The sequence below is a fragment of the Oncorhynchus mykiss genome, chromosome 21, assembly GCF_057628025.1.
Source record: "Oncorhynchus mykiss isolate SJ-2025 chromosome 21, ASM5762802v1, whole genome shotgun sequence".
Classification (NCBI taxonomy): Eukaryota; Metazoa; Chordata; class Actinopteri; order Salmoniformes; family Salmonidae; genus Oncorhynchus; species Oncorhynchus mykiss.
In genome coordinates this window covers 31,101,904-31,126,975 of record NC_143042.1, presented here as the reverse complement: position 1 = coordinate 31,126,975, position 25,072 = coordinate 31,101,904, and the positions used below count along the sequence as shown (strand labels likewise).

At 41.7% G+C, this 25,072-nt stretch overlaps 2 protein-coding genes across 4 annotated transcripts in view; one reads left to right on the top strand and one right to left on the bottom strand.

The window, feature by feature from the left end:
• The first annotated feature begins 12 nt into the window (after positions 1-12).
• usp12b (ubiquitin specific peptidase 12b) lies at positions 13-18,169 on the top strand. The gene is made up of 10 exons (XM_021577607.3): positions 13-460; positions 2,520-2,600; positions 4,825-4,964; positions 5,120-5,193; positions 5,340-5,599; positions 5,798-5,874; positions 6,119-6,202; positions 7,194-7,391; positions 7,613-7,691; positions 13,055-18,169. The coding sequence occupies exons 1-10, from the start codon at positions 413-415 to the stop codon at positions 13,154-13,156; spliced, it is 1,143 nt and encodes a 380-aa protein (XP_021433282.1). The 5' UTR covers positions 13-412; the 3' UTR covers positions 13,157-18,169.
• A 286-nt stretch (positions 18,170-18,455) lies between these two features.
• The window catches only part of arhgap36 (Rho GTPase activating protein 36), a 94,869-nt gene continuing 88,252 nt past the window's right edge, over positions 18,456-25,072 (bottom strand). For all 3 annotated transcript variants that reach the window (XM_036957753.2, XM_036957755.2, XM_036957754.2), the window contains one exon: positions 18,456-20,017. In XM_036957753.2, the coding sequence (XP_036813648.1) occupies positions 19,686-20,017 (332 nt within the window). In that variant the 3' untranslated portion in view covers positions 18,456-19,685. The remainder of the gene's footprint in view (positions 20,018-25,072) is intronic.

Below are 25,072 nucleotides of genomic sequence, written 5' to 3'. Positions count from 1 at the left end.
TGTCCCTAATTTAGTTCAACCAGGACAGTTCCACGTCGTTTAACGGTTTTGCCTCTCTATGTCCATGCATTCTTAGATCTGCATTCGTGCATGACTGATCTATGACACATCCTGAGAGTGAGTTGCATAGGCTACGATTTAGCCTGCTTCGGTGTATTATCTGCGCAGCGACCAGTCAATTATAATCCACCCAGTGCTAGTGCACAAACGTGTGTGCGCGTGTACTTTCTCTGCGAGCCTCGTTCTCGCCACGAAGCTGGCCTGAGAGGAAACAGTACAGAGTCAGAGCCGTGCATCAACACTCCCTCGTCCCCAAACTGGACGGTGCAAAAAGGGCTCCCCTGAACTCAAACAGCCCCAGCGGCTGTCAACGTTTTCAAATTGGGGTTCGGTCCAATATGGCGACAGACGGATGGAAATACTGATGACAGTCCGAAAGATCGCCTCGATTTGTACGATGGTACGGTATTTTTTTTTATGTTTAAAATCCGTTATTTTCTATGTGACTAGCTAGTTGGCTAATGCTAGCTAACCTGTCGAACAGGACATGACTGAGGTTTTCCAGGAAGTTGGTTAGCTAGCTAGGCACATCTCTCTAGAGAAGCAAACATAGGTGGCCGTTATTGATGCGTTTAGTTGTTGGGTTTCAAGAAGGTAAAGTATCACTTGACTGCACGGTCTTTAGATATGGGTGGATCAACAGGGGTAGCTAACTTTAGCTAGTTAGCAAATAAGAGCCAGCTAACTAGTTAGCATATAACGTTAGCCTAGCCACAAGCTAATGCTAGTTTTATCAAATCCACAAAGTGTTGACAGAGTTAGCTAAATTTTACGTTACTTGTCTTGCTAACTAACTTAGGTAGTTGTGTTGCTTTCGCTGTCATCTTAGGCGTTTTATTTGATAAATTATTTTATGCTACTAACATTAGCTAGCGAAATCATATTGGTCAACCTTTCAACTTAAACTAGCTAGCTACATTAAGGTAACTAAAATATTAGCCAGCTACTGAATAGATGCTTGCCAGCAACATTTATCTGGCAAGTTAACTACCTACATAGTGAGTTAGTTGTGTTCTGCTAATCTCGCTCTAGATGTTTCGTTTTCATATACCTCAAGGCAGCAATGAAGTTGCAGAGGTCAGTGCTTGTTAGCTAGCTAACGTTAGCTTGGGCTTCAATGGTTTGTTGTGTAGCGATCAGCAGTAACTGAATTCTATGGATTGAAAGAACTCTGGCTGTGTCATTCAGTAATTCCCGGAGAGATGCTCCACCTGAAATGCAACTCAACCAATTTCCTCACCTGTCCCTCTGCCAAAACATAAAAAATGTCAGGGAACGTGCCACCCTGTGTGACATAATCTTACTCTTACGGATCCCCACATTGACAAGTGACAGGTTATCTACTTAGCCTACCAGTCGCTGATAAAGAAGTGCATTATCCGGTGACAGATTGATTTTGAACCCGCATTTCATCCCTCTGCCGCTGCACCAAGCTTTTATCAGACCAACAGCTAGTTGAGATGAATGGCTGGGGTGTTTTCATTATGGCGATTCTGTAACAAAGCATTTTGTCTGTTGCACAACCTTTTGCAACAGAGGCCTTTTACTCCAAACGGATAACTTTTTGAGAGTTTCTATTGGACAAATTCAGTTAGTTCTCTCCCAGTGATGTGCATATATACATCATTAGTTCCTCCCCGTTTCTTTCAATTTACTCTTATTTGGTTCTTAAACAGTTTGCAAGACGTAATGAATGCACCCCAGATGTCAGGGAGAAATCTTTCACGCAGCCTTTAAATAAAAAATGTGTGCTGAGTGTGTTTAAGCCCTGCTACTGCTAGTCATATTCATAGCCTTTGGTTTTCATTCACAGGGGTTAGCTAGTCAGTTCACCAGCATCTTCTGTCTGCGTCTTGTAGATCAGTTGTATCGTATGGGAACATCTCACACATGAGACACACACACCTTTTTAGTTATTTCAGTCAGCAGTGGTCATTCTTATATGATGACAGAGCACCATAATGAATTCATAAATGTGTAATCATGGACAAGGACTAGGAGGACCACACCTTCTGTCCCAAGATGATACTGGACAGGTCTCGGGCAGACTGTGCACTTGATACCGTGTAAAATCATTACATAATGATACGTACCAGACCCAGGGGTCAAATGGGATTGGTGAGCATACAGTCCAAGCAGTGTGTTGGGCAGGCCTTCAGTCAATCTAACTAGGCTATATCCCAATATTAATACTAGTAGACCTGCTACATGATATGCTAGAAGCCAAGCATATGAAATAGTGTGAGGGCAGGCCTATAGCCAATCTAACTAGGCTATATCACAATATTCATACTGCATGAAAAGTTATTAGAGCATACTAAAAAGTATTCCAGTGTGGATATTATTGGCACTCTTGGCTAGAATACATGGTTCGTTGACTCTTACTGATTTGTAAGTCACTCTGGACGATAGATGGTCATTTGGCAGACACTATATAAATTCAATACTTTGCTTTCCAGGGCGCCAATGCCTCAGCTTTGGAGAAGGAGATCGGACCGGAACAGTTTCCAGTTAATGAACACTACTTTGGATTGGTCAACGTAAGTGCCCACTCAACAATATAAACCATAGCTGTTGGTCAATGTACAGTTGAAGTCGGAAGTTTACATACACCTTAGCCAAATACAGTTAAACTCATTTTTTTCACAATTCCTGGCATTTAATTCTAGTAAAAATTCCCTGTCTTAGGTCAGTTAGGATCACCACTTTATTTTAAGAATGTGAAATGTCAGAATAATAGTAGAGATTTATTTCAGCTTTTATTTTTTTCATCACATTCCCAGTGGGTCAGAAGTTTACATGCACTCAATTAGTGTTTGGTAGCATTGCCTTCAAATGGGTTAACTCGGGTCAAATGTTTTGGGTATCCTTCTACAAGCTCCCAAAAATAAGTTGGGTGAATTTTGGCCCATTCCTCCTGATAGAGCCAGTGTAACTGAGTCAGGTTTGTAGGCATTCTTGCTCGCACATGCTTTTTCAGTTCTGCCCACAAATATTCTATAGGATTGAGGTCAGGGCTTTGTGATGGCCACTCTAATATCTTGACTTTGTTGTCATTAAGCCATTTTGCCACAACTTTGGAAGTATGCTTGGGGTCATTGTCCATTCGGGAAGACCCATTTGCAACCAAGCTTTAACTTCTTGACTAATGTCTTGAGATGTTACTTCAATATATCCACAATTTTCCTTCTCATGATGCCATCTATTTTGTGAAGTGCACCAGTCCCTCCTGCAGCAAAGCACCCCCACAACATGATGCTGCCACCCCTGTGCTTCATGGTTGTCCCCATGTGCCCGTAGTCTGACTTTTTTAATTAAGGCGGTTTTGGAACAGTGGCTTCTTCCTTGCTGAGCGGCGTTTCAGGTTATGTCGATATAGGACTTGTTTTACTGTGGATATAGATACTTTTGAACCTGTTTCCTCCAGCATCTTCACAAGGTCCGTTGCTGCTGTTCTGGGATTGATTTGCGCTTTTCGCACCAAAGTACGTTAATCTCTAGCAGATAGAACACATCTCCTTCCTGAGCGGTATGACGGCTGCGTGGTACTATTGTTTGTATAGATGAACATTGTACCTTCAGACATTTGGAAATTGCTCCCAAGGATGAACCAGACTTGTGGAGGTCTACACCTTTTTCTGCTGTCTTGGCTGATTTCTTTTGATTTTCCCATGATGTCAAGGAAAGAGGCACTGAGTTTGAAGGTAGGCCTTGAACTACATCCACAGGTACACCTCCAATTGACTCAAATGATGTCAATTAGCCTATCAGAAGCTTCTAAAGCCATGACATAATTTTCTGGAATTTCCATGCTGTTTAAAGGCACAGTAAACTGGCCTCCCGGGTGGCGCAGTGGTTAAGGGCGCTGTACTGCAGCGCCAGCTGTGCCATCAGAGTCTGGGTTCGCGCCCAGGCTCTGTCGTAACCGGCCGCGACCGGGAGGTCCGTGGGGCGACGCACAATTGGCCTAGCGTCGCCCGGGTTATGGAGGGCTTGGTCGGTAGGGGTGTCCTTCGCGCACCAGCGACTCCTGTGGCGGGCTGGGCGCAGTGTGCGCTAACCAAGGTGGCCAGGTGCACAGTGTTTCCTCTGGCGCATTGGTGCGGCTGGCTTCCGGGTTGGATGTGCGCTGTGTTAAGAAGCACTGCGGCTTGGTTGGGTTGTGTATCGGAGGACGCACGACTTTCAACCTTCGTCTCTCCCGAGCCCGTACGGGTGTTGTAGCGATGAGACAAGATAGTAGCTACTACAACAATTGGATACCACGAAATTGGGGAGAAAAAGGGGTAAAAAAAAAAAAAAAAAAAAAAAAGGCACACAAGTGTACTTAGTGTATGTAAACTTCTGACCCACTGGAATTGTGATACAGTTAATTAATTATAAGTGAAATAATCTGTCTGTAAACAATTGTTGGAAAAATTACATGTCTTGCCATGACTTGCCAAAACTATAGTTTGTTAACTATACATTTGTGGAGTGGTTGAAAAACGAGTTTAATGACTCCAACATAAGTCTATGTAAACTTCCGACTTCAACTGTAAGTTTCCCAGCATGCACCTGCACAAACACAATATATAACCATAGCTACAGTACCATGGATTTCAGTGTTAGTGTGTTTGCTTTTGAATCAAGATTGAATTACCTTTTTCCAACTATCAAAACACAAGACTTATCAAATGTTCTCACACTTCTACCTCTCTCTCTCTCTCTCCTCACTCTCTCCTCTCCTTTCGTCTTGTCTTCTCCCTCTCTCCTCTCCTCTAGTTTGGGAACACCTGCTACTGTAACTCGGTGCTGCAGGCCCTCTACTTCTGCCGTCCTTTTAGGGAAAAGGTCTTGGCCTACAAGGTCCAGCCCAGACGTAAAGAGTCCCTGCTCACCTGTCTGTCTGACCTCTTCAACAGGTAAAGGGGAGAGAATGTGCCCCACTCGTAGACTCTTGCATAAACACATGAAATGGTTTTTGGAACCAAAAATAGATCAGAAATGGGGGAAAACATTACAATTGGAACTTAGTTACAATTTTCTTTAACTCATGGCAACATGTCCTGTTCAACAGCATCGCTACACAAAAGAAGAAGGTCGGCGTCATCCCTCCCAAGAAGTTCATCTCCCGTCTGAGGAAGGAGAATGGTGAGAAGGAGTGCAAAGGAGAAAAACAAGTTAATCTCACTCCTGAAAAAGAAAGGATAGATGGAGATTGGAGAAAATGTAGCAACTTTAGACAGCTCATTACTCTTCCATCATCCCCTCTTTCTCTATCCTCTCCCTCCCTCCAGAGCTGTTTGACAACTACATGCAGCAAGATGCCCATGAGTTCCTCAACTACCTCCTCAACACTATCGCTGACCTGCTCCAGGAGGAGAAGGGCCAGGAGCGACAGCAGAACGGAAAACTGGTGCAGAACGGAGGAGGTGGGGGGAGCAGCGGGACAGGAGGAGGAGAGGGAGAGGAAGGGGAGAAGATACAGCAGACCTGGGTCCATGAGATCTTCCAGGGCACCCTGACCAACGAGACGCGTTGCCTCAACTGTGAAGCTGTAAGTGGAGGGAGATCCAAGATGGAGGCTGTTAATGCCGACACTATTGTAATGGTAAAGGCAGATTCAAAATGGAGACTGTCGTTGTTTTTTAAATGAAGGAGAGGAATGGGGCCAGGAGCTGTAAGTTATGCCAGTTTCCTATTACTGAACAGTGTTTAAACAGAGGTAGATGTCACCAATGTAGTTCTTGTCCAGGTGAGCAGTAAAGATGAGGACTTCCTGGACCTGTCTGTCGACGTGGAGCAGAACACCTCCATCACGCACTGTCTTAGGTAGGTGTGTGTGTGTGTGTGTACTGCCAGAGAGAGAGACACTGTGGGGATGGAGAAAGGGATAGAGGTAAATAAGAGAGAGGAAAATATAAATGAATGAATGGATGGAGGAAAAACTGAAGAGTTCAGTAGGGCCGACTAGGAGGAAGCGTTATGAAAAAGTTATACATGTGCCAAATGACATCACCTTGTGGATGCTCCAGAACTCATCTGTGTGTGTTTCCGTCGTCTTTTCTCTCCACAGGGGTTTCAGCAACACTGAGACACTATGTAGTGAATACAAGTACTACTGTGAACAGTGTCGGAGTAAACAGGAAGCACAGAAAAGGTGAGCTGGCTGGTCTCTGAAAAACGTGGCCAAAAAGTGCATTTAAATGGCAGTTGGCGCAAACATACAGTAAGTAAGTAGGTGATTAGTAGACCGGATCGAAGCTTGCTGGTGATACAGCTAAAGAGGTTTAAATACTAACATTAAAGGCCCAGTGCAGTCAAAAAAAACAAAACAAAAATCCTATGTTTTAATGTTTCCCCACTGAGGTGGGAATAATACTTTGTGAAAATTTCAATAATGCTCTTTTAGTTTAAGAGCTTTTTGAAAAGACCACCTGAAATTTCAGTCTGTTTTGGTGAGAGGGAGTTTTTCCATTCCATGTTGACATCACCATGTGGTAAATTAGTTAGCAGACCAATAAGAAAGATTATACAACTCATTGTTTGGATGCTGATTGGACAAGCAGCATTCCAAGCCGTGCTCTATTGGCAGTCACAGGCACGCTATGCCTGCTAACAGTTCCATCTGAAAATTATCACTCTGCCGCCATAAGAATCTCATGTTGCTGTCTGAATCATCTCTTGTGTTTATCCCACATTATTTCCCCTTGCTTACATCCTAGCATTTAGTTTGGTACAGCGAGGTTAATATAAGTCTCCCTGTCTAGACTCGGAAACAATGCTTTACTTTTGAGTGTCGATCTCTGTACCATACATGGAGATTGAATGGTCCCCAGACAAGATGAGACAAAAAAAATTTGAGCCAGGCAAAATCAAGCATCAACATCGTTATCATGGACATATCCAAGTAAATGACGCTGTCGCTTCGGGCCAGACAATGCCATTGACCTTTGACCGTATTCATGATACAGCACTGCCTCTTGTGCCTTATTGCTTAAGTGTTCCAAACCTCTCTGCCTATAAAAGCTCATTTTTATTTTACCCAGAAATGATTTGTTATTGAGATTTAAAAAACGGCTACGTTGGAGCTTTAACCGTACTCCTTCCCCCTTTATATCATATATTATGATGTTCTTTATTATGATTAGGATGCGTGTGAAGAAGCTCCCTATGATCCTGGCGTTACACCTGAAGAGGTTTAAATACATGGACCAGTTGCATCGCTACACCAAGTTGTCCTATCGCGTCGTCTTCCCCCTGGAGCTCCGCCTCTTCAACACCTCAGGAGACGCCACCAACCCCGACCGCATGTACGATCTGGTCGCCGTGGTCGTCCACTGTGGAAGGTAAAGAGATAGAGAGAGAGACTGTGTGGTCGCTCGCTCAGATTGTGCCAGAGATCTGTGTGTGTCTGTTTTTTTTTGTAGACTGTTTCTCTCTCGGCTCTCCCCTTGTCTGTCACCTTTTCAATATTTCACTGTTTCTGTCCATCTCTCTCTTCTCAGCATAGTCTTTTAGTTGTACCTCCTGTCTATAACGTGTATATCTATGTTCCCCTCCTCTCCAGTGGTCCAAATCGTGGTCATTACATCACCATAGTGAAGAGTCATGGATTCTGGCTCTTGTTTGATGACGACATAGTAGAGGTAAGTAGAGCTTGTCTATACTCTATATATTATTTTCTAGTGATAACTCTTCTCTTTATATTCTAAGGGTTGTTTTCCTTCAATTAGTCTATATTCCGTATGTTTTAAGAGAAGAGTGAGATGCTGATCGGCTGTGGTACATGGGGCCCTCAAACACGCCAGCTGTGTTTTCAAAGACAGTTTTTAGTTGCAATACGGTATGAAAGCTGGAGACGGGCAAAACAGAAAGGCTAAATGAACTGTAGGTTCTCGCAAATTCCCAATAAATGCCTCCAATAACGACCTGTTGTCAACAAATGACACCATCTATTTATATGGTATAAACTGGTAGTTTGATTTTACTCACTCATTCACAGCATCCATAGAGACCCATCAGAGACGAGACTTAATCCAAGCTGCATTCCAGTCCATCCCCCTACTACATACCAGACCTGGGTTCAAATATGATTTGCAGTCATTTAAAATATTTGTGTCTGTGCTTAATTGATCTTGCCTGCCTCAATATAACCAATGAAATACTCGGAGGGAGTGTAAACACCGAACATCTGGCACTCCAGGCAGGCTAGAGCAAACGCTAAAAGTATTTGAACCCAGGTCTGATCCCTACTCGCTTCCAATGTTGTCTGGAATTCCATCCTTGCTCCACTTCGGTCGACCCAGATAGCTCCAGGTGGCTCTGTTAATAATGTGGAATCTTTATGAATAGGGAGTGGGAGACAGACTGGAAACACCAGTTTTAGATAAGTTAGTAGGATGAGCCGAAGGTGGGGGGGGGATCTTTCTGCCCGTGCATGGTAGTCTAGCTTTCTCTGTCCTCTCTCTCACACTCACCATAATCAACCTGCTTTTCTCAGGTAATGAGAATGCATTAAAACAATGCACAGCACACACTATGAAATACTTGAAAGTCGAGTAGGCCTACTGCGTCTGTTGAAATGCTTTCAGACCAGATCACATTCAGGGAATGAGTCCACACGGTAGTAGTATGTGGCCCTGTTTCAAATGTACCCACAGTGTAGAGGTATGTTATAGCAATCGAGGGGCCTGCTTTTTCCACTCCGGGTAGACACTTTCCACAGGCACAGATCTAGAATCAGCATACACTCAGTTTACCTAGCGTGACCATTAGAGTGGAACAATGCAAAACTGATCTTTGATCAGTGTCTAGGCTTTTTCCGCTATGGAAAGAGTCCCATTGTAACATCTGGTGGATGAGCAGAACCTGGCTGAGTGATGAAGTTTCCACTGGGCTTGGAAAGACACTGGTCTCAGATCAGCTGTGGGGTTTACTGTCTAATGGTTAAAGGGATAGTTAGACCTTTTGGCAGTTAAGCCCTTTTTTCTACTTACCCATAGTCCGTCTAGATGTCCAGTCATGAGCTTATACTAGTTACAATGGCTCCAGAAAATACCTTGAAACTGCACATGGAGACATTAAAAGGGTATCCATGAGTTAATCTGACTCTGGGTAAGTAGAAAAATTGCCAAAATGTCAAATTATCTCTTTAACACTAGAACTGCTGGGCTTCGAGGGAGCCCCTTCAAGCTAATCATTCTGACTGCAAACATTCTAACAGGTTAATACATTTAATTGGGGATGTGCATCGTTCCCTTTCAAGACAATTCCATACGTATCTTGATACGTCGGCTCCGATGTAATACAGGAACGATATGTTTTACTTTGAAACTATTTGGTTTGATTGGAGAACGAATCCATGCGATACGCTGCACTAACATTTCTCGCATAAGCACGTTCATTTTCCTTTCTATACTGAAAAAATATATAAACGCAACACTTACCGAGTTACAGTTCATAGAAGGTAATCAGACAATTGAAATCCATTTATTAGACTACCGTATCAAGCAAAAAGGCAGTAACTAATCATTTGGTCAAAAGTGCGCTATGTCATTTTTGCTACATTAAATACATGTATCCTGCCTCTATTGTGGTTTGGATAAAATGGACGTCATGTTAGCAGTTAACTGCATTAAGTTACTGTGAAACCAAGGTAAATCAAATCTATTTTTCTCAGTTCCACTCTTATGAGCAGCAAATTTGACAAACTGACATGTTGGGAAGGTGGCATCCTATGACGGTACCACGTTGAAAGTCACCGAGCTCTTCAGTACGGCTGTTCTTCCGCCAATGTTTGTCTATGGAGATTGCATGGCTGGGTGCTCTATTTCATACACTTGTCAGCAACGGGTGTGGCTGAAATAGCCGAATCCACTAATTTGAAGGGTTGTCCACATAGTTTTGTGTATATTGTGAGCCCCCCCCCCCAAAAAAACGTAGATTTTTATGCCATTGTACAATATATGGCCTTTATTTATTTTTTTCTTCAAGCTCTGTCAAGTTGGTTGTTGATCATTGCTGGACAGCCATTTTCAAGATGCTTTAAGGCAACTGTAACTAGGCCACTCGGGAACATTCAAAGTCGTCTTGGTAAGCAACTCCAGTATAGATTTGGCCTTGTGTTTTTAGGTTATTGTCCTGCAGAAAGACGAATGTGTCTGTTGGAAAGCAGACGAAACCAGGATTTCCTCTAGGATTTTTGTCTGTGGTTTCTTTTTATCCCCAAAACCTCCCTAGTCCTTGCAGATGACAAGCATACCCATAGCGTAATGCATCCACCACCATGCTTGAAAATATGAACACAATAGCGTTTTCATTAGTTTGGTACTGTAGGTTATGTAAAAAAAATAATAAACCACAAATGCATTCACGGGCATATGTCTTGGAACGTGGTAACAGCAACAAAATGTAAACTACACCATCCACCAAGATGCACGCTCAACAAGACGCACGGTCAAATAATGACAACATCAGTAGCCTACACATCATTCTAAGCGCCAAGTGTGCTTGTTAAATAGTGAAAATCAGCACATGGGCAATAATGGCCTTATATTTAATAGAAATGTCAAATTGACGGCAGTCAAAACTATTAAATTATTGTCAGCTCCTGATTTCATGTGTATCTACTAGGGTTACAAATCTCCGGGAACTTTCAAGAAATTCTGTTTTTCCTGAAATTCTGGTTGGAAGGTTTGCGGAATAAGCAGGAAATCCGGAATCCTATTGTAAGTTCCCGGAATTTTGCAACTGTAGCGTCTTCGTGACATGCAATGGCATCAGTTGGAGCATACCCATGTCACACAAACAAACAAAAAATGTGAGTGCGTTGATGATGTAGTTTTTTTGCTTGATATGTCGGGCCTGCTCTCTGTGGTAATCAACCTGTAGCATTGTCATCAGCTTGTTCTATCCAAATGGTGCCATCCCCTCTTCTGTCCCTGCCTCACAGTTTCATTTGGTGGTGGCTTCGACACCTGTTCAGTGCGCCCTTTTCTGCACTTGGGCCTCGGAGGTGTAGGTCAGGCTCAGAATCAGAAGAATAATCATCAGATGTCATGATTCATTTCTTCCCCGCCATCGGAGTCATTCTCATTCAGATTTTGTAGCAGCTTGAACGCGGTAGCATGTGCGTCCGTTTGTCTTCTTACCGTTGTAAATGACACACTCTCTCGCTGTGTACTCCCAAGTAGGCAAGTGTAGACTAATACGATTCAGTGGACTGCAGGGTAGCCTAGTGGTTAGAGCGTTGGACTAGTAACCGGTTGCAAGTTCAAACCCCCGAGCTGACAAGGTACAAATCTGTCATTCTGCCCCTGAACAGGCAGTTAAACCACTAGGCCGTCATTGAAAATAAGAATTTGTTCTTAACTGACTTGCCTTAAATAAAGGTAAAATAAATAAAAAATATTGGGCCCTATTAAAATCTGCGTTGTGGACAGAAGCACGGAATCCAGACATTAAAGCGGGGTTCAACAATATAAAGACATTTATTGAAGATATTAGAACATTTTATTAATATGCCCACATTTGATAAGACATTAACAAAATGCATCAGTGATTCACATTTTCCTTCAACTTTCTTTAGAGGCAATGCAGGAATGCCCATTTGTCTAGCACTTTGTATAGCGTCTTCTGGTAAATGGAAAGGCTTTCCTAAAAACCTTCTCACTTAATAAATGTTAACTACAAAGTAGCTAGTGCCCACTTGATATCATGATTGTTTGCGTCAATGCAGTGGCAATTTGTATTAGCAAACTCTACAATCACATGTATGCTACAGAAACCCCACCAATCAAAGAGTCTCTTGCTGGTGTGCAGTTAAATTAAAGGATATCTACACTCATAAATGAAAAGTTCTTTGATTTTTCTTTTCTTCCAGACCTCAAGTGGTCTCCTTGTGTAGTTTTAAGCATTGTTGAGGATTTAAAATATCCAATTTGGTTGTTTTTCTATTAAATATGTTGTTTTTTGAGAGCGTAAACCTAAAAAAAACGGGGAAACAGAAACCTGGGGAAAACAGCACTTTGGAAAAAATAATGGAATTAGCCAAAAAATAAAACTGATTTTCATAGGGACCTAGATATAGCATACATGCAATTTAGATATTTATAATTAGAACAGATCAATACAAAAGAATGGGCCTCCCTCTTCTTCATTCCCAATTGATGTTTACAATGTTTGGCATTGTTTGCTCCCCCTCACTCATCAACTCACACATTCTCCCCCATCATCCTTTAAACTTCATTTATTTAATCTGTTATACCTTGTGTAAAAATGTTTAGGTTAAGTTTCAAGGCAGTTATCAACTGGACACCTTCAACTGTCGGGAGAAGGAGGGGCGACGGGGGAAAACCATTCAAAACGAATTACAACTTTGAAAATGGCACTAATAATTGTTTTTAAATTCATGAGCAGTCAAATTACTGCTTTAGCTGTTCTAGTGTTACGGTTGGGGTTTGGAGAAGGGAAACTGATCCTAGATCTGTAGCTAAGGGGCAACTTGGAATGGGAGGGGATAGAAGAGTAGACATGGCTGCTGTGGGTTTGTTTTGAAATTCTTCTTCCTCTTTTCCTCCTCTCACTCTCGCACGCAGTCCACTCCGATTTCAGTTTCCAGGAGAAAGGGAGAGGTACCTTTTTTTTTCTCTCCTGGAAACCAACATTGGAATGAACTGCAAATAAACATTGTTGCCTCACTACTCTACCCTCACAAACTGGTCGACGCACTACCGATTTATTCTCTCTTTCGTCTGAGGGGATCCACATTTGTTCTACCGCAAACATATATTCTTAGATATTTCCAAAATGTGTATGACAAGTAACACAACACAGTAAAAAGATAGGGCTCTGGGCCAAAAGTAGCGCACTATATTGTGAACTCTGTCGCCATATGTTTGTGTCGTGACAGACACAAACACTTCCGATTTGTTTCTGCGATTTATATGGGGAATAGTAGGGTGTAATTTTGAGATTCGGCCTAACCTTAAACTCTTCTCCTCCTTTATAGAAAATCGACGCCCAGGCGATCGAGGAGTTCTACGGTCTAACGTCTGACATTTCTAAGAACTCTGAGTCAGGTTACATCCTGTTCTACCAGTCCCGGGACTGAACCAGCAAATGGCAGCGGCCCAAGGCTGAAACGGGCCATTGGGATTGGGACTCAGCATAGAGGGGAGGGGCTTGGGCAGCCACAGGCCCCGCCTAGCCCACCACCTGTTTTTAAATATTCAGGCTTTACAGCGGGAGCTGTGGAGCGCCGAGAGGATGCATAGAGGAGGATCTTCAGCAGACAGGAGCCAACGATGCCTGAGCAACTGATCAGTTGATATGACATCGTAGAACGAAGAGCAGGTACCGGGGATTGTTATGTTTCGTCATCCTCTCCTCCTTTTCATCATCATCGTCCTGGTTGTCTTTTTTGGGGGGTTTGACAGCAGATTAGAAATATATGGTGTGTTAGTTTGGCGAGCTCTCTGCTTACATGGTGTGCCGTTACTGATGTGGCGCCATTTACTGGTGTTTCATCAATTATTGGTGTCCTTGTCATATTTAGTGCCACTCAGAGGGGCTAAACAGGATTTGGGATTGATGAAAAGTGGATCTGCCATTTCTTGAATGTTCTCAATACTTTGTTGCCAGTTGTTGTTAGTTTGGAGAGTGGGGTGGAGAGTTGAGTTTGGTCCCTTTGCAGCTCACCGGGCCAGATCTGGCAGTGTTTTATTATATCATGGTTCAGATCCTGAAAGCTACACATCTATATTACCATCTGTTTAAAGGGACACACGCATATAAGCTCTCTAACTTCCCCCTCTGGCCACAACAGCAAACTACACCACCAACTACAAATAACCTGCCAACCAGATGTTTATCTTATATCTGTCTCCTAAGCAAGCAAGTATCTCACTGGTGTCAATGGCTGTGCTTCAAATGGCAGCATATTCCCTATGTACTGCACTCTATAAGTACAGCACTATATATGGAGTAGGCTGTCATTTGGGACATAACCCATCCATCCTCTTTTGTGTCGTCTTTAATGCAGTATAAACCTTATTGGCTGCTGCAACATTTAGCTCCTCTTCCTGTCACCTGATATGAAACTTCCAATCAGAGCCTGAGGTATACAAACATTTCCTGTTTATTTTTTTTTGACCGTAGAAGTAAACCAAACATAGCGGTTGTTTGGTTTATAATATTAAGTATGTGCTACACTGCCAGTTGGGGTAATAAACCTAACTTCACTCTTTTTAAAAGGCTTTGTCCCAATATCTATTCTAGCACAATACCAAGTATGCAGTCCCAATACATTCTAAGTAATACGCTGGTGTAGGTATTGGAACAGAGCCTGTACTCTCAACAGAAAGATACATTGATTAAGGACCACTATTCATAAAATGTCTCCAGAGCAGGAGTGCTGACCTAGGATCAGTTTTGCCTTTTTAAATCTGATCCTAGATCAACACTCTTACTCTGAGAAGCTTTATGAATACAGGCCCTGATCCATCGCTCTGACATGGGAGGTGTTTATGTTAGCTAGGCCCAGAGTGAGATCTGTATTAAAGTTGAATGTAAGACAGTCTGCCGTTTTGAAATATACAGTACGAAACTGGCTGCTTATTGGTTGGCCCATACTTAGGGCCTGGAGTTTTCACCAATCCTGACCAGTACTAGATATATAGGTTGTGTCTTAATGGCACCTGATTCTCTAACATATATTGTGCTATTTTTGACCAGGTCTCCTAGGGACTCAGCTGTGGTCTGACTAAGGCCCAGAGTTTTCTTAAATCTCAAACACACCCCACCAGTTGGAGACCTAGGCACCTTATTCACTACATAGTGCACTACCTTTGTCCAGAGCCCTAGTGGGTATAGGGTGCCATTTTGTGTTATTAGGCTATACTCTGCAACCATATATTAATTCATATTTTAACGCATAAACCATTCCTTTGCGAGCTCAAATCTAACTGTCTAAGACGTGCTGCTTGTTTTCAGGGTTAACTAATTACTAATATGAGGTTGACATTGGTGAAGGACTTAAACAAAACATTTTACGTTGTGTATAGAGTTGCAGAACTCTGGTAACTTTCCCAAAATTCTGTCTGGAAGATACGCAGAAACCGAGCTGACAAGGTACAGATCTGTCGTTCCGCAACCTGAAGAAGGCAGTTAACCCACTGTTCCTAGGCCGTCATTGAAAATAAGAATTTGTTCTTAAATGACTTGCCTAGTTAAATAACGGTAAAATACATTTCCTAACTCTTGAGATTTGCAGTGAAGTGCGGAGCAAGAAAATGCCCTCCCTCTGGCTAGATCAAAATATCTGTAACATGTGTTTGTTTTATGACAATGCAGAGAGGAGAAAAAGGAGAACCTGATTTAGAAAAATAATAACACGAGGAATAAACACACAATAACTTGGTACCAGTACCGAGGCTAAAAAGTGTTTTTGCATTACTTTAATCCTACCCTGTGATGTCACAGAGAAGATTTTTTTCCCCCCTTGTCTTTTTAACCAGAGATCATGGAAATTTGCTCTTTTCGCATATGTTCACACTGGTATGATGTTGGAGATATGAGGTTGAAAAGTGGAGGAATTGCCCTTTTTAAATGCTAGATTGTGTGACTTGCTACTCTACTTAGAACGTGTTTGGATGGTGAGGGAGCTAAACTCATTAATGATTGAACTTAGGCTATTACGATCTAGAGTATTTACCTAGTACACTCTTCTAGCCTATAGGGTTAAACTCTCACTGGGTGAGTCCCAAATGGAACTCTGTATCTTTTGTCGTGCACTACTTTTCACCGGGGCACGTAAGGAATAGGGTGCCATTTGGGACGCACACTCCTTCTACCCTGTCTGTCTGCGTCTCTGTACTCCCTAACCTTTGGTGTGTGTCGTAGGTGAGTGAAGTGAGGTGTGGCATACCAGAGGTGTGTGTGTGTATAACAGTGGTTTGACCCCTTTTCTTGCTGCTGACAGTGCAACTGACGCACGCACACACACACACACACACAGAGCCAATTATCACGTTTGGGTTGATTTGTGTTTGAAGTGAGTGATCGCGAGCACACGCCGCAGGACACGCATGGCTGGACACAGTGCAGAGAAACAGGTGTCACACAGCTTTCCATAGTGTGTATTCCAGCCTAACTGACAGAGGGACATGTAATGCAGCCTAATGTTAAAGGTAGACTCCGTGAAATGATGTTGCCACGAACAGCACTGCCGACATTTTGCGATGAGCAAGACATCGCTCCCACAGAGTCAGACGCAGTATTTGCGACTGTGCACGGGTTTGCTTCACGCCGAGATGTTTAGCCTCGCGCCTCAGCGCTCTTAGTTGCGGAAATCGACCCACTATGCTTTGTGCACCTACGTCATATCCCCGAGTCTCCCTTTTTAGCTGCATGAAATGGTGTTTAGATAAAGCAGCTTCGTCTGTAACTAACAAACTACACTGGTCTGCAATGTGTCCCGTTTTGCTTCCTGGGTGCGTATCAATAGTCTTAACGTGGCTTCCTCACCTCGTCTCCTTTCCTTCAGCTGCAGTGATGTGTAAAACCTGGGTAGGGGACAGCAACATTTTCTATCCATTTCTAGGTATTTGGTTTAACCAGTCCAGTTCTTTTCACCTCGGTGTAGATCATTGGTAGTTACTAATATTTCAGAGGGAGACACTTTAGTAAAACAAAATCGCTGGGCGAGCCGCACACCCGTCAGAGAATGGGGGTAGGGGGTGGTCACCAAAATAGTACGCTATAATAAATTGATCTATACATGATATTTAAGATACTATTAACAGACCGTCAATCTATTTGATGATCTGATTCTCTATTTTTGGACACTTGGAGGTATCCGAAACAAATGCATCAGGAAGGTATTGTAAAGTTCCAGAAAACATCAGGGATGATCATCAAGCAATGATATAAGATCATTTGTGGAGAATCGATTAATTTCCCTCAGTTATTCTGTGCAGACTCATCACTCTCCCTTCTAACGAGCCCTGCACAGCTTTTATAGGTGGTAATCACTCCAACCGTTCAAAATCCACAGCAAAATTTGTAGGAACAACGATTTCAAGATGCGCTGGAAACTATTTTTGCTCCTCTGTATGTCCCAGCCGCTGATAAGGTTTCTCACGTAACCAATGACTGTGCCCGGTTTAGGCGAAGGGAAGGACACGAGGAGAGTTGGCTGTTCTTTTTCTTCTAAAGAAATTCTGTGTACGTACTGACACACATACCATTTGTGTCCCAAATGGCACCCCATTCCCTATGTGTTGTACTACATAGGGAAAAGGGCACCATTTGGGACGCATACACCACCATACTTCCATAAACTTGATGAGAGGGGTAGTGATGGTTTAGAAGACACGGGTGGGAACAACAAATTAAAACTAGGGTCTGAAGTTAGTTTATTTTAAGTATTATTATTAACTTTTTCTATATATTTTGCTAATTTAGACCTACCATTCTTGTGTAGGCAGCTGAGATGAATGGGGTTGTGATTTATTTGGGGTTATATTTGAGAGAATGTTTATCCCAAATGTCACCTTATTCCCTATGTAGTGCACTACTTTTGACCAGTGCCCATAGGGCTGTCAAAAGTAGTGCACTATATAGGGAATAGGGTGCTGTTCAAAAGTAGTGCACTACATAGGGAATAGGGTGCCATTTGGGATGGAGACATTGAAAATGTGTAAATATAAAGATGTTATTGGAGTATAATTAATTGCTTGCTTGAAATAAGAGGTCTATACGATTGATCATATTCAATTACGACCAGGATGTTTTTCCTGATCAGGAAAAATCCCTTGTCCTAGAAACATTTCCTGGGGTGGTAATTTCATTTCAATCCCAGTCAACTGAATTTGCCATGGGGGATTTGTCCACAGATGTCCATTTCACTACTTTAACTCGCCAAGAATGTAATAGGAATTGAACCCGGCACTGCTCTGTGTAAAGTGATTTAAGTTGAAGTGCACTTTGAGAAGGGGAGGAGTGTTTATTGGGGTGCAAAGTGAGATGTAGTGAAAATGAGATGCAGTGAAAATTTGTATGTTTGGGGGGAAAAAGGTTTTGGTCTCAACTTTCTCCAATAAATAACTGGTTTAAGATGGAAAAAGTGTCTGTCTCTTTCTCTCTGTATGTGTGCACTGGTTCTGTTACATTTTCTAAGTAGAACATTTACAGAACTTTACTGGGAAAGCTGATGCTTTGTTCCCCTTAGGGGTTGTTGCTGTTCTACACGGTCATGTCTTATGGAAAAGTAGGTGAAATTCCAAAAATACAGAATTTCCCCAAACATTACACAAGGGACTTCTTGCTTCAGTAAGCTATGAATCAACAACCCTGTTTTGTGTTTCTAAATCTGTTTTACCCCCACTGGATTCAATAAAGGATAACGAAGCAACAATTGTACATTTAATTCAAATCTCGTACATAGATGCATTCCAAGATACAAGAAACACCTGTAAGAAAATAGACAGTTTGAAATCTAGCTACACCTTGAGGGGATATTGCTTGCTTGTTTACAAAGTATAGAAAAGTATTGCCCCAAAAAAATGTGCACATACTGTCTAATGGTACGAGAGTGAGATTAATATTTACAGGATAGCAAGCACCTCATGGAACAAGTCTTTTGTTGGATATCAATACTGCAATTCAACAAGGTCCAGAACAAATACAGAGACTGGATGCACACAAGCCTACATTTTTTATATACATGCAAAAAACAGACAATACTGCATTTACATGGTAGGGACAGGTTTACTATAAGAAGTTGTCTCAATCCTCAAGTGCAATTTAATTCTCAGGTAGTTCTTTAGTTATTGAATACATGGCCACATTGTCCCCGGTAGTTAGTTACTATAGTCCTGTGAAGCGTGATAAGTTCCAGACAGAAATGATGTGTGGGGTGACCTTTCACCAGAAGATGAAGCAAACGCATTGAACGATTTATATACTTTTCTGTACATATGAAAAATGTCACCTTTGTCATGGCAACCAATGTTTCAAACCCAATATATGAGATTCGAGAAAGCACTTGGGATTGAATTAATTTCCCGATTGAGCCGACATATGCAGCGGTTAACGTGAATGCAGTCTCGGCTAGCATGGGAACGTTGTCTTTAAAATGTCAATCAGGCTCCAACGCAGAACTTTATATGAATCGAGCCCATAGTCTTCACGGTTTAAAACACGATGTATTTACAGTGTGTTGCCCATCGTCTCCTTGGTCTTCAGCCGTATCAAACATTAAGTGTTCAGTTACCCAACAGAGGGTTCATAATATAGATGATCATAAAGGATACAGCCACTGATGTTTTTTTTCTGGCTGTTTGGATGGAGCTCAGTGTAGCATCACGAGAGATCATGGATAAGTTGAGGGATAGAGGGGAAGGGGATAGGCGCTAGAGTAAAAAATATAAGTTCACACGTTACAACAATGTGTGTGCGGTCTACGTTTGCACTCGTATGAATACGTATAAACACTACTCTACATCAGTGTCCCTCAACGTGGTCCAACCACCTCCCAGCCACCCAGAAATGACAATATGGCAGACCAGACAAAGGCATGGTGGGCCAATCCAACCATTTCTAGTCCCAATCCACCCCCCCCCCCCCAGTGTTCTATCCTGTCATACCATGGTCTCAGACCCTGAGCCCTTGCCTGTGAAGAAGTCCCAAAAATGACTTGTATGACTAGGAGAGGGTTTCTCTTTCTCCTCCTGGGGTGTCTGCCTCACCCAGATACTGTTTTCCCCCTGTCCTCCCAGGCTGGAGCATGAGGCAGCCCCCAGGGTGAAGCTCAGACCTTCGCCCAGCGGAATCCTCCGTTCCTGGGCATGGTGTTGGCTGTCCTCTGGGTGGACTCTGGAGCTACTGGAGGGCTGGGCCAGACTCAGTAGGTTGTGGTGGGAGTGGAACTGTCTCATCTGACCAATGGACTTGGACGGGGTCTCGTTGGAACCTGGTGAGGGAGAGCCTTTATTTCATTAGGATCTCTTTTAGTCCTTAATTGGACTAATCTTCCAAGAGTCCTTAAACATTAAAATACAAGCTATAATACGATCACATTTTCACATAACACACTGTTACAAACTGACATATTGACCAGATAATTACTCTAAAGAGTCTGAAAATATAGATTGATTCCTTCATCTACCTTCCAATGTATTATATTTAAATGGTTTAAAGTTTTTTTTATTATTTATTGAAATGTTTCTGGTTTGCTCAGATAAATGATTCAATTTCTTTATTGGTCCGAATCGAAATGTTCTTTTGCCTATTTTTCTTTTATGTCTAACACAGATAGTGGACAATCTATTCCTAGTATTTACTGAATGACTGTCTCTTACCAGCTGAATACCATTGTGAATGGAGTTTGGCTGTTTTAAATAGTGTAAATTGTGAAATAAAATAAGCATTTTTTTTCTCCAATTACCTTGTTGATTGAGCATTGTGCATGACTACAACAGAATTACCATATCGGAACCTTAAAACACTCCTTGCTGCTTTGTTCTGTTCAGTCTGCATCCTTCTAATTTCACTTGCTGATGAATTTCCCCAGACCACAGAACAGTAGTTCACCTGACTCCCAATTAATGCCTGGGTTGTTTGCTTAAGAATATTTCCCAGTAAATATTTAGCTATCCTTCTGATCATGCATGCAGTTGTAATTATTATTATTTTTTTACATTGAGTTATTTGAGATGACCACGATAAAGCAGTTGTCTAGCTGGACCCCTAGTAGTTTGGTTTCTGACACTCAATTGGTACTCACTCCATACTTAACTGTATCCCATTCTGTTGGCCTTTTCCTGGTGGAACAGACCAACATAACCTATGTTTTCTTGGCGTTCAAAACAAGTTTGTTCCAGCAAACCCACTCCCTGATATTTCCCAGATCTACTTGTAGAGCTTGGTGTACCTGTTGAACTGATTATCTTGCTGAATATATTGTAGTTTCATCTGCAGATATAGTAGCTTGAGTTTCAGATAAGACATAAGGAAGGTCGTTGGTATATATTAAGTAAAGAAGTTGCCCAAGGCAGCTGCCCTGCGGTATTCCACAGTTTAAAGCATGAGGGGAAGAATACGACCCATTGATATAGGTGGACTGTTTCCTGTCAGTTAGATATGACTGTACCCAATTCAATGCTGACTCCTTAAACCTATAATAAAATAATTTTGTCAAAACCTGCTATTGTCTATAGCATTGAGCCTCTGGTCAGTCATGTCAACCAGTTCAATTCAATTTTGGCAATACGCATGCTGATTGGCTGTGATCAGATCATTCCTTTCTATGTACTCCCATATTTGTCTACTCACAATACCCTCCAATATCTTAATGAGTGAAGGGAGTAGACTAATTGGTCAACTATTGGCAGGAGTAATGGGTTCTTTGCTGTCTTTCAGGGTTGGACACAGTTCAGCATGCGTCCATATATTTGAAAATGTCCCCTTTTCCAGTGATCCAATTAAATATGTATTTCAAAGGATCTGCAATCTGGGGAGCAGCATAGCGAAGTAAAAAATTGTCCATAAGATCATAACCAAATTTACCATTGGGTAATGACTTCAATAGGATGATTGGCAATATCAGCTGGTTTTGTTATTGTTCTGCCGTCACCCTCCACACTAGATGGGCATGATGAGATGTACCAAGTAAGCCCTTAACTGTATTCCATACTTTAAAAAAATAATTTTTACAATCAATAAAAGCATTGTTTTAAAATAATGTTTTTTTCTTGCGATCAATTTAACTGCATAATTACGTGGTGTCCTATAATTCTGTTAATCAATTTCCAGTTTAGATTTGGCTAACACTTTTGCCATATTTTTGGAGAAAATGCCTCACCCAATCCATGGAAAATGGACAAGCCCCAACTGTACTCTTTCTTACTGGGGCATGATGGTCCGTTACCTCAGTGAGCAAATCAATAAAACATTCTGAAGTGTGATTTAAATCATCCTCTAGATAAATCAGCTCCCAAGGTACAGCAGCCAAATCATTTAGAAATAGATTATGATGAAATGTTTTAACATTTCTCCTGACCAAAATCCTAGGGGGTTTCTTTGGAACCTTGGTTTTCATGGTTATGGTCACAAAATTATGGTCTGTCCAGCCCACTGGCATTGATCTGGCTTTTAAGGATCGGACCCTTTTTTTTTCAATTTTCACCTAAAATGACATACCCAAATCTAAATGCCTGTAGCTCAGGCCCTGAAGCAAGGATATGGATATTCTTGGTTAAGCATTGCAATGGTATATTACAGAAGATCAGATCAACGCACATGTCTGAACGGTGACCTAACTTAGTTCATGATCTAATAGTATCATTAACCATTTGTTTCAAACCACAGCTCTCGGGATATCTCATTAATTTAGTTCTATTTGAATTATTATGATTCTTCCAATTTATATTGATATCACCCAAGATAAATACATCTCTGTGGCCTGGTCAAACCCAGTGCATAAGTCATCCAGATAGGACACCTTAGCGCTAGGAGGTTTAGACACACATCCTTCCAATATGGCTGCCTGGTGAGGCAGATGAGCCCATATTGCCTCGTGAATAATATGGCCTCGCAGGGTAGCCTAGTGGTTAGAGTGTTGGACTAGTAACCAGAAGGTTGCAGAACGTTGAAAGTTCAAACCCCTGAGCTGACAAGGTACAAATCTTCCGTTCTGCCCCTGAACCCACTGTTCCTAGGCCGCCATTGAAAATAAGAATTTGTTCTTAACTGACTTGCCTAGTTAAATAAAGGTAGAAAATAAATAAATTGACATTCCTTTTAAGAGGAGGGATGACCTTAATGCATAGGATTCTGAATGCACAGTGCTACACCCCCACCATTCCCATTCCTGTCCCTTCCAAGGAGACTATATCCGTTAATGTTCCTTTGCCCATCATTTACAGATGCATCCAAATGCATTTCGGTCAAAGCTAAAATATGAATTTTATTTATGTTGACCAAGTAAAAAAAAGAGAATGTATTTTGTTAGGAAGGCTGCATACATTAACCTGAGCTATATGCAGCCCTTTCCTTGTCAAGTAAAGATCAATAGAGCATGTATTCGTTATAGTTGAAGTTGACATGACACACTACAACACACAAACTCAGATTTGAACATTGGATTAAAATAACCAGGGAGTTACTCTAGAGTCCCGATACAGTTTCCCATTGATGTAAAGTTTATCCATCACCAAGGAAACTCGTTGGTTCAGGCAACGCTTTTCTTTCATGATGCGATACAGTTTCTTTCTCTTTTCATTGATCTCCGTGGGGGAAGTGATCATTCATTCCAAAGTCAGTGTTTCGGAGTTCTCTGCACCAGCTCTTTGCCATTTCCTTTTGCTTAACATTTTCAAAACCTGCAATAATAGCCCGTGGCCTTTTCCCAAAGGCTTCTGGGAAAAGGCTAAGGACTCTGGAGGGGACTCTGGAGAAAGTGGACATTCTAAGGACTCTGGAGAAAGTGACATTACGCACCACATCTGTGGGCAGTTTCAGTTGAGTTGACATAATGTCCCGGACAGTGTCCTCACAGCCTCTGCTGTTGTCATTCTCCGGTCCCCCTGAAAAGATGAGATTGTCCCGCATTGATCGACACTGTACATCAAGCAAGGTTTCTTTAAGTTGTTTGTTCCCCTTTGGCACCACCTCCACTATGAATAGAGTCTACAGTACCTTTCAGCGCCGTGTTCTCTTTCCTTAGATCATCAATCCGATATTGGCTGAATTCTAGACTGGCACATAATGCATTGATGTCCTCTCGTAGTATATCCAAGATATCAAGTTTGGCAAGCCTTTCATTGATGGATTTCAACAAGTCAACATTCCTATCCGTAAACCTCTCCCCACGCGCGCCCTCTTGCTTGGGGATGGTTTGATGCCATCGTTGATACCGCTTGGCCAACTTGGCTTTGGTTTGTTGATAGGGTTTGTTGTCCTTAACAGTGCTTGAATCCTCCAAAACCAGCGACATTGTAATAACAAAGTAACATTCTAATGACATTGTAATAACAAAGTAACATTCTAATGACATTGTAATAACACAATGTTATCAAGCTCTTACTATACTGATCTTATTATTCTGTTAAGGCCCCCCCCCCCCCCACACACACAAAAATAAAAATGTTTGAATCCTAATCATATGACAAGCAACTTTTAACAGTTGAGTGTACATAATTATTTTTACAAATAATAATACTTAAAACATATATATTTTAGTAGAATATGCAAATTAGGCAATGTTCAGTAAATATGCCCATATTTGCATATCACACAACTCTGTTTTTCTGGCCACTGGATGAAGTCATTTGACATATTTTGGTTTCATTTTGTTAAGACATTCCAGGACAGGACTTGGGGATGAGTACTTTTTTCATCTTGCTGTAAAATACAAAAACGTACATAAAATGCATTTTTTTGGCACATTTTTCACCAAAGAAAATGTTATCTAGAATAAAACATTACAATGGCCCTCCGAGCCAGTCTGGAGAATATATCTAAGCATAACCATACAACAAATGGTGATTGCAGATGCTTCTGAAGACGAAAAAATGCGGGAAGAGTCTGACTTTCAGGAAATGGCAGTTAAAGACAAGTACGCTGAAATTAGACTCCCAAATGACAAACCCCAATTTAGACCCATCCACTATCTCTTTGAAGTAAGTTACTAAATATAGTCCGGTTTGAAACATTCTCTATGAAATGGGCTTTTACATTGTGTAATTCAATATAGTGAGCTTTGAAATTATTGATGCGTCCATTTTAAAGTGGTTAAAATTCATAAAAATGTTTATGACAGTGGTATGATGATAAACTAACAAAAATACACATTTGCATCCATTATATTGTTTATCATTTTTTGGAAAATACCAATGTACCAAAATACCAACAAATCTCAAAATTGATAGGTAGATGCAAACATTTCATTTCAGCCTATGGTGCCTGGCCTTATCTCTCTAACCCTAGCTTCATGTCTACACCCCGGCTCAACCTTAATCCTAACCCT

What these genes read in the sequence shown, in the direction of transcription:
- usp12b (XM_021577607.3), top strand. Translation starts at nt 413, where the DNA reads ATGGAAATACTGATGACAGTCCGAAAGATCGCCTCGATTTGTACGATG. An exon ending in ACTACTTTGGATTGGTCAAC is followed by an intron (nt 2,601 to 4,824) that starts GTAAGTGCCCAC and finishes CCTCTCCTCTAG; the next exon opens with TTTGGGAACACCTGCTACTG. An exon ending in GTTGCCTCAACTGTGAAGCT is followed by an intron (nt 5,600 to 5,797) that starts GTAAGTGGAGGG and finishes GTTCTTGTCCAG; the next exon opens with GTGAGCAGTAAAGATGAGGA.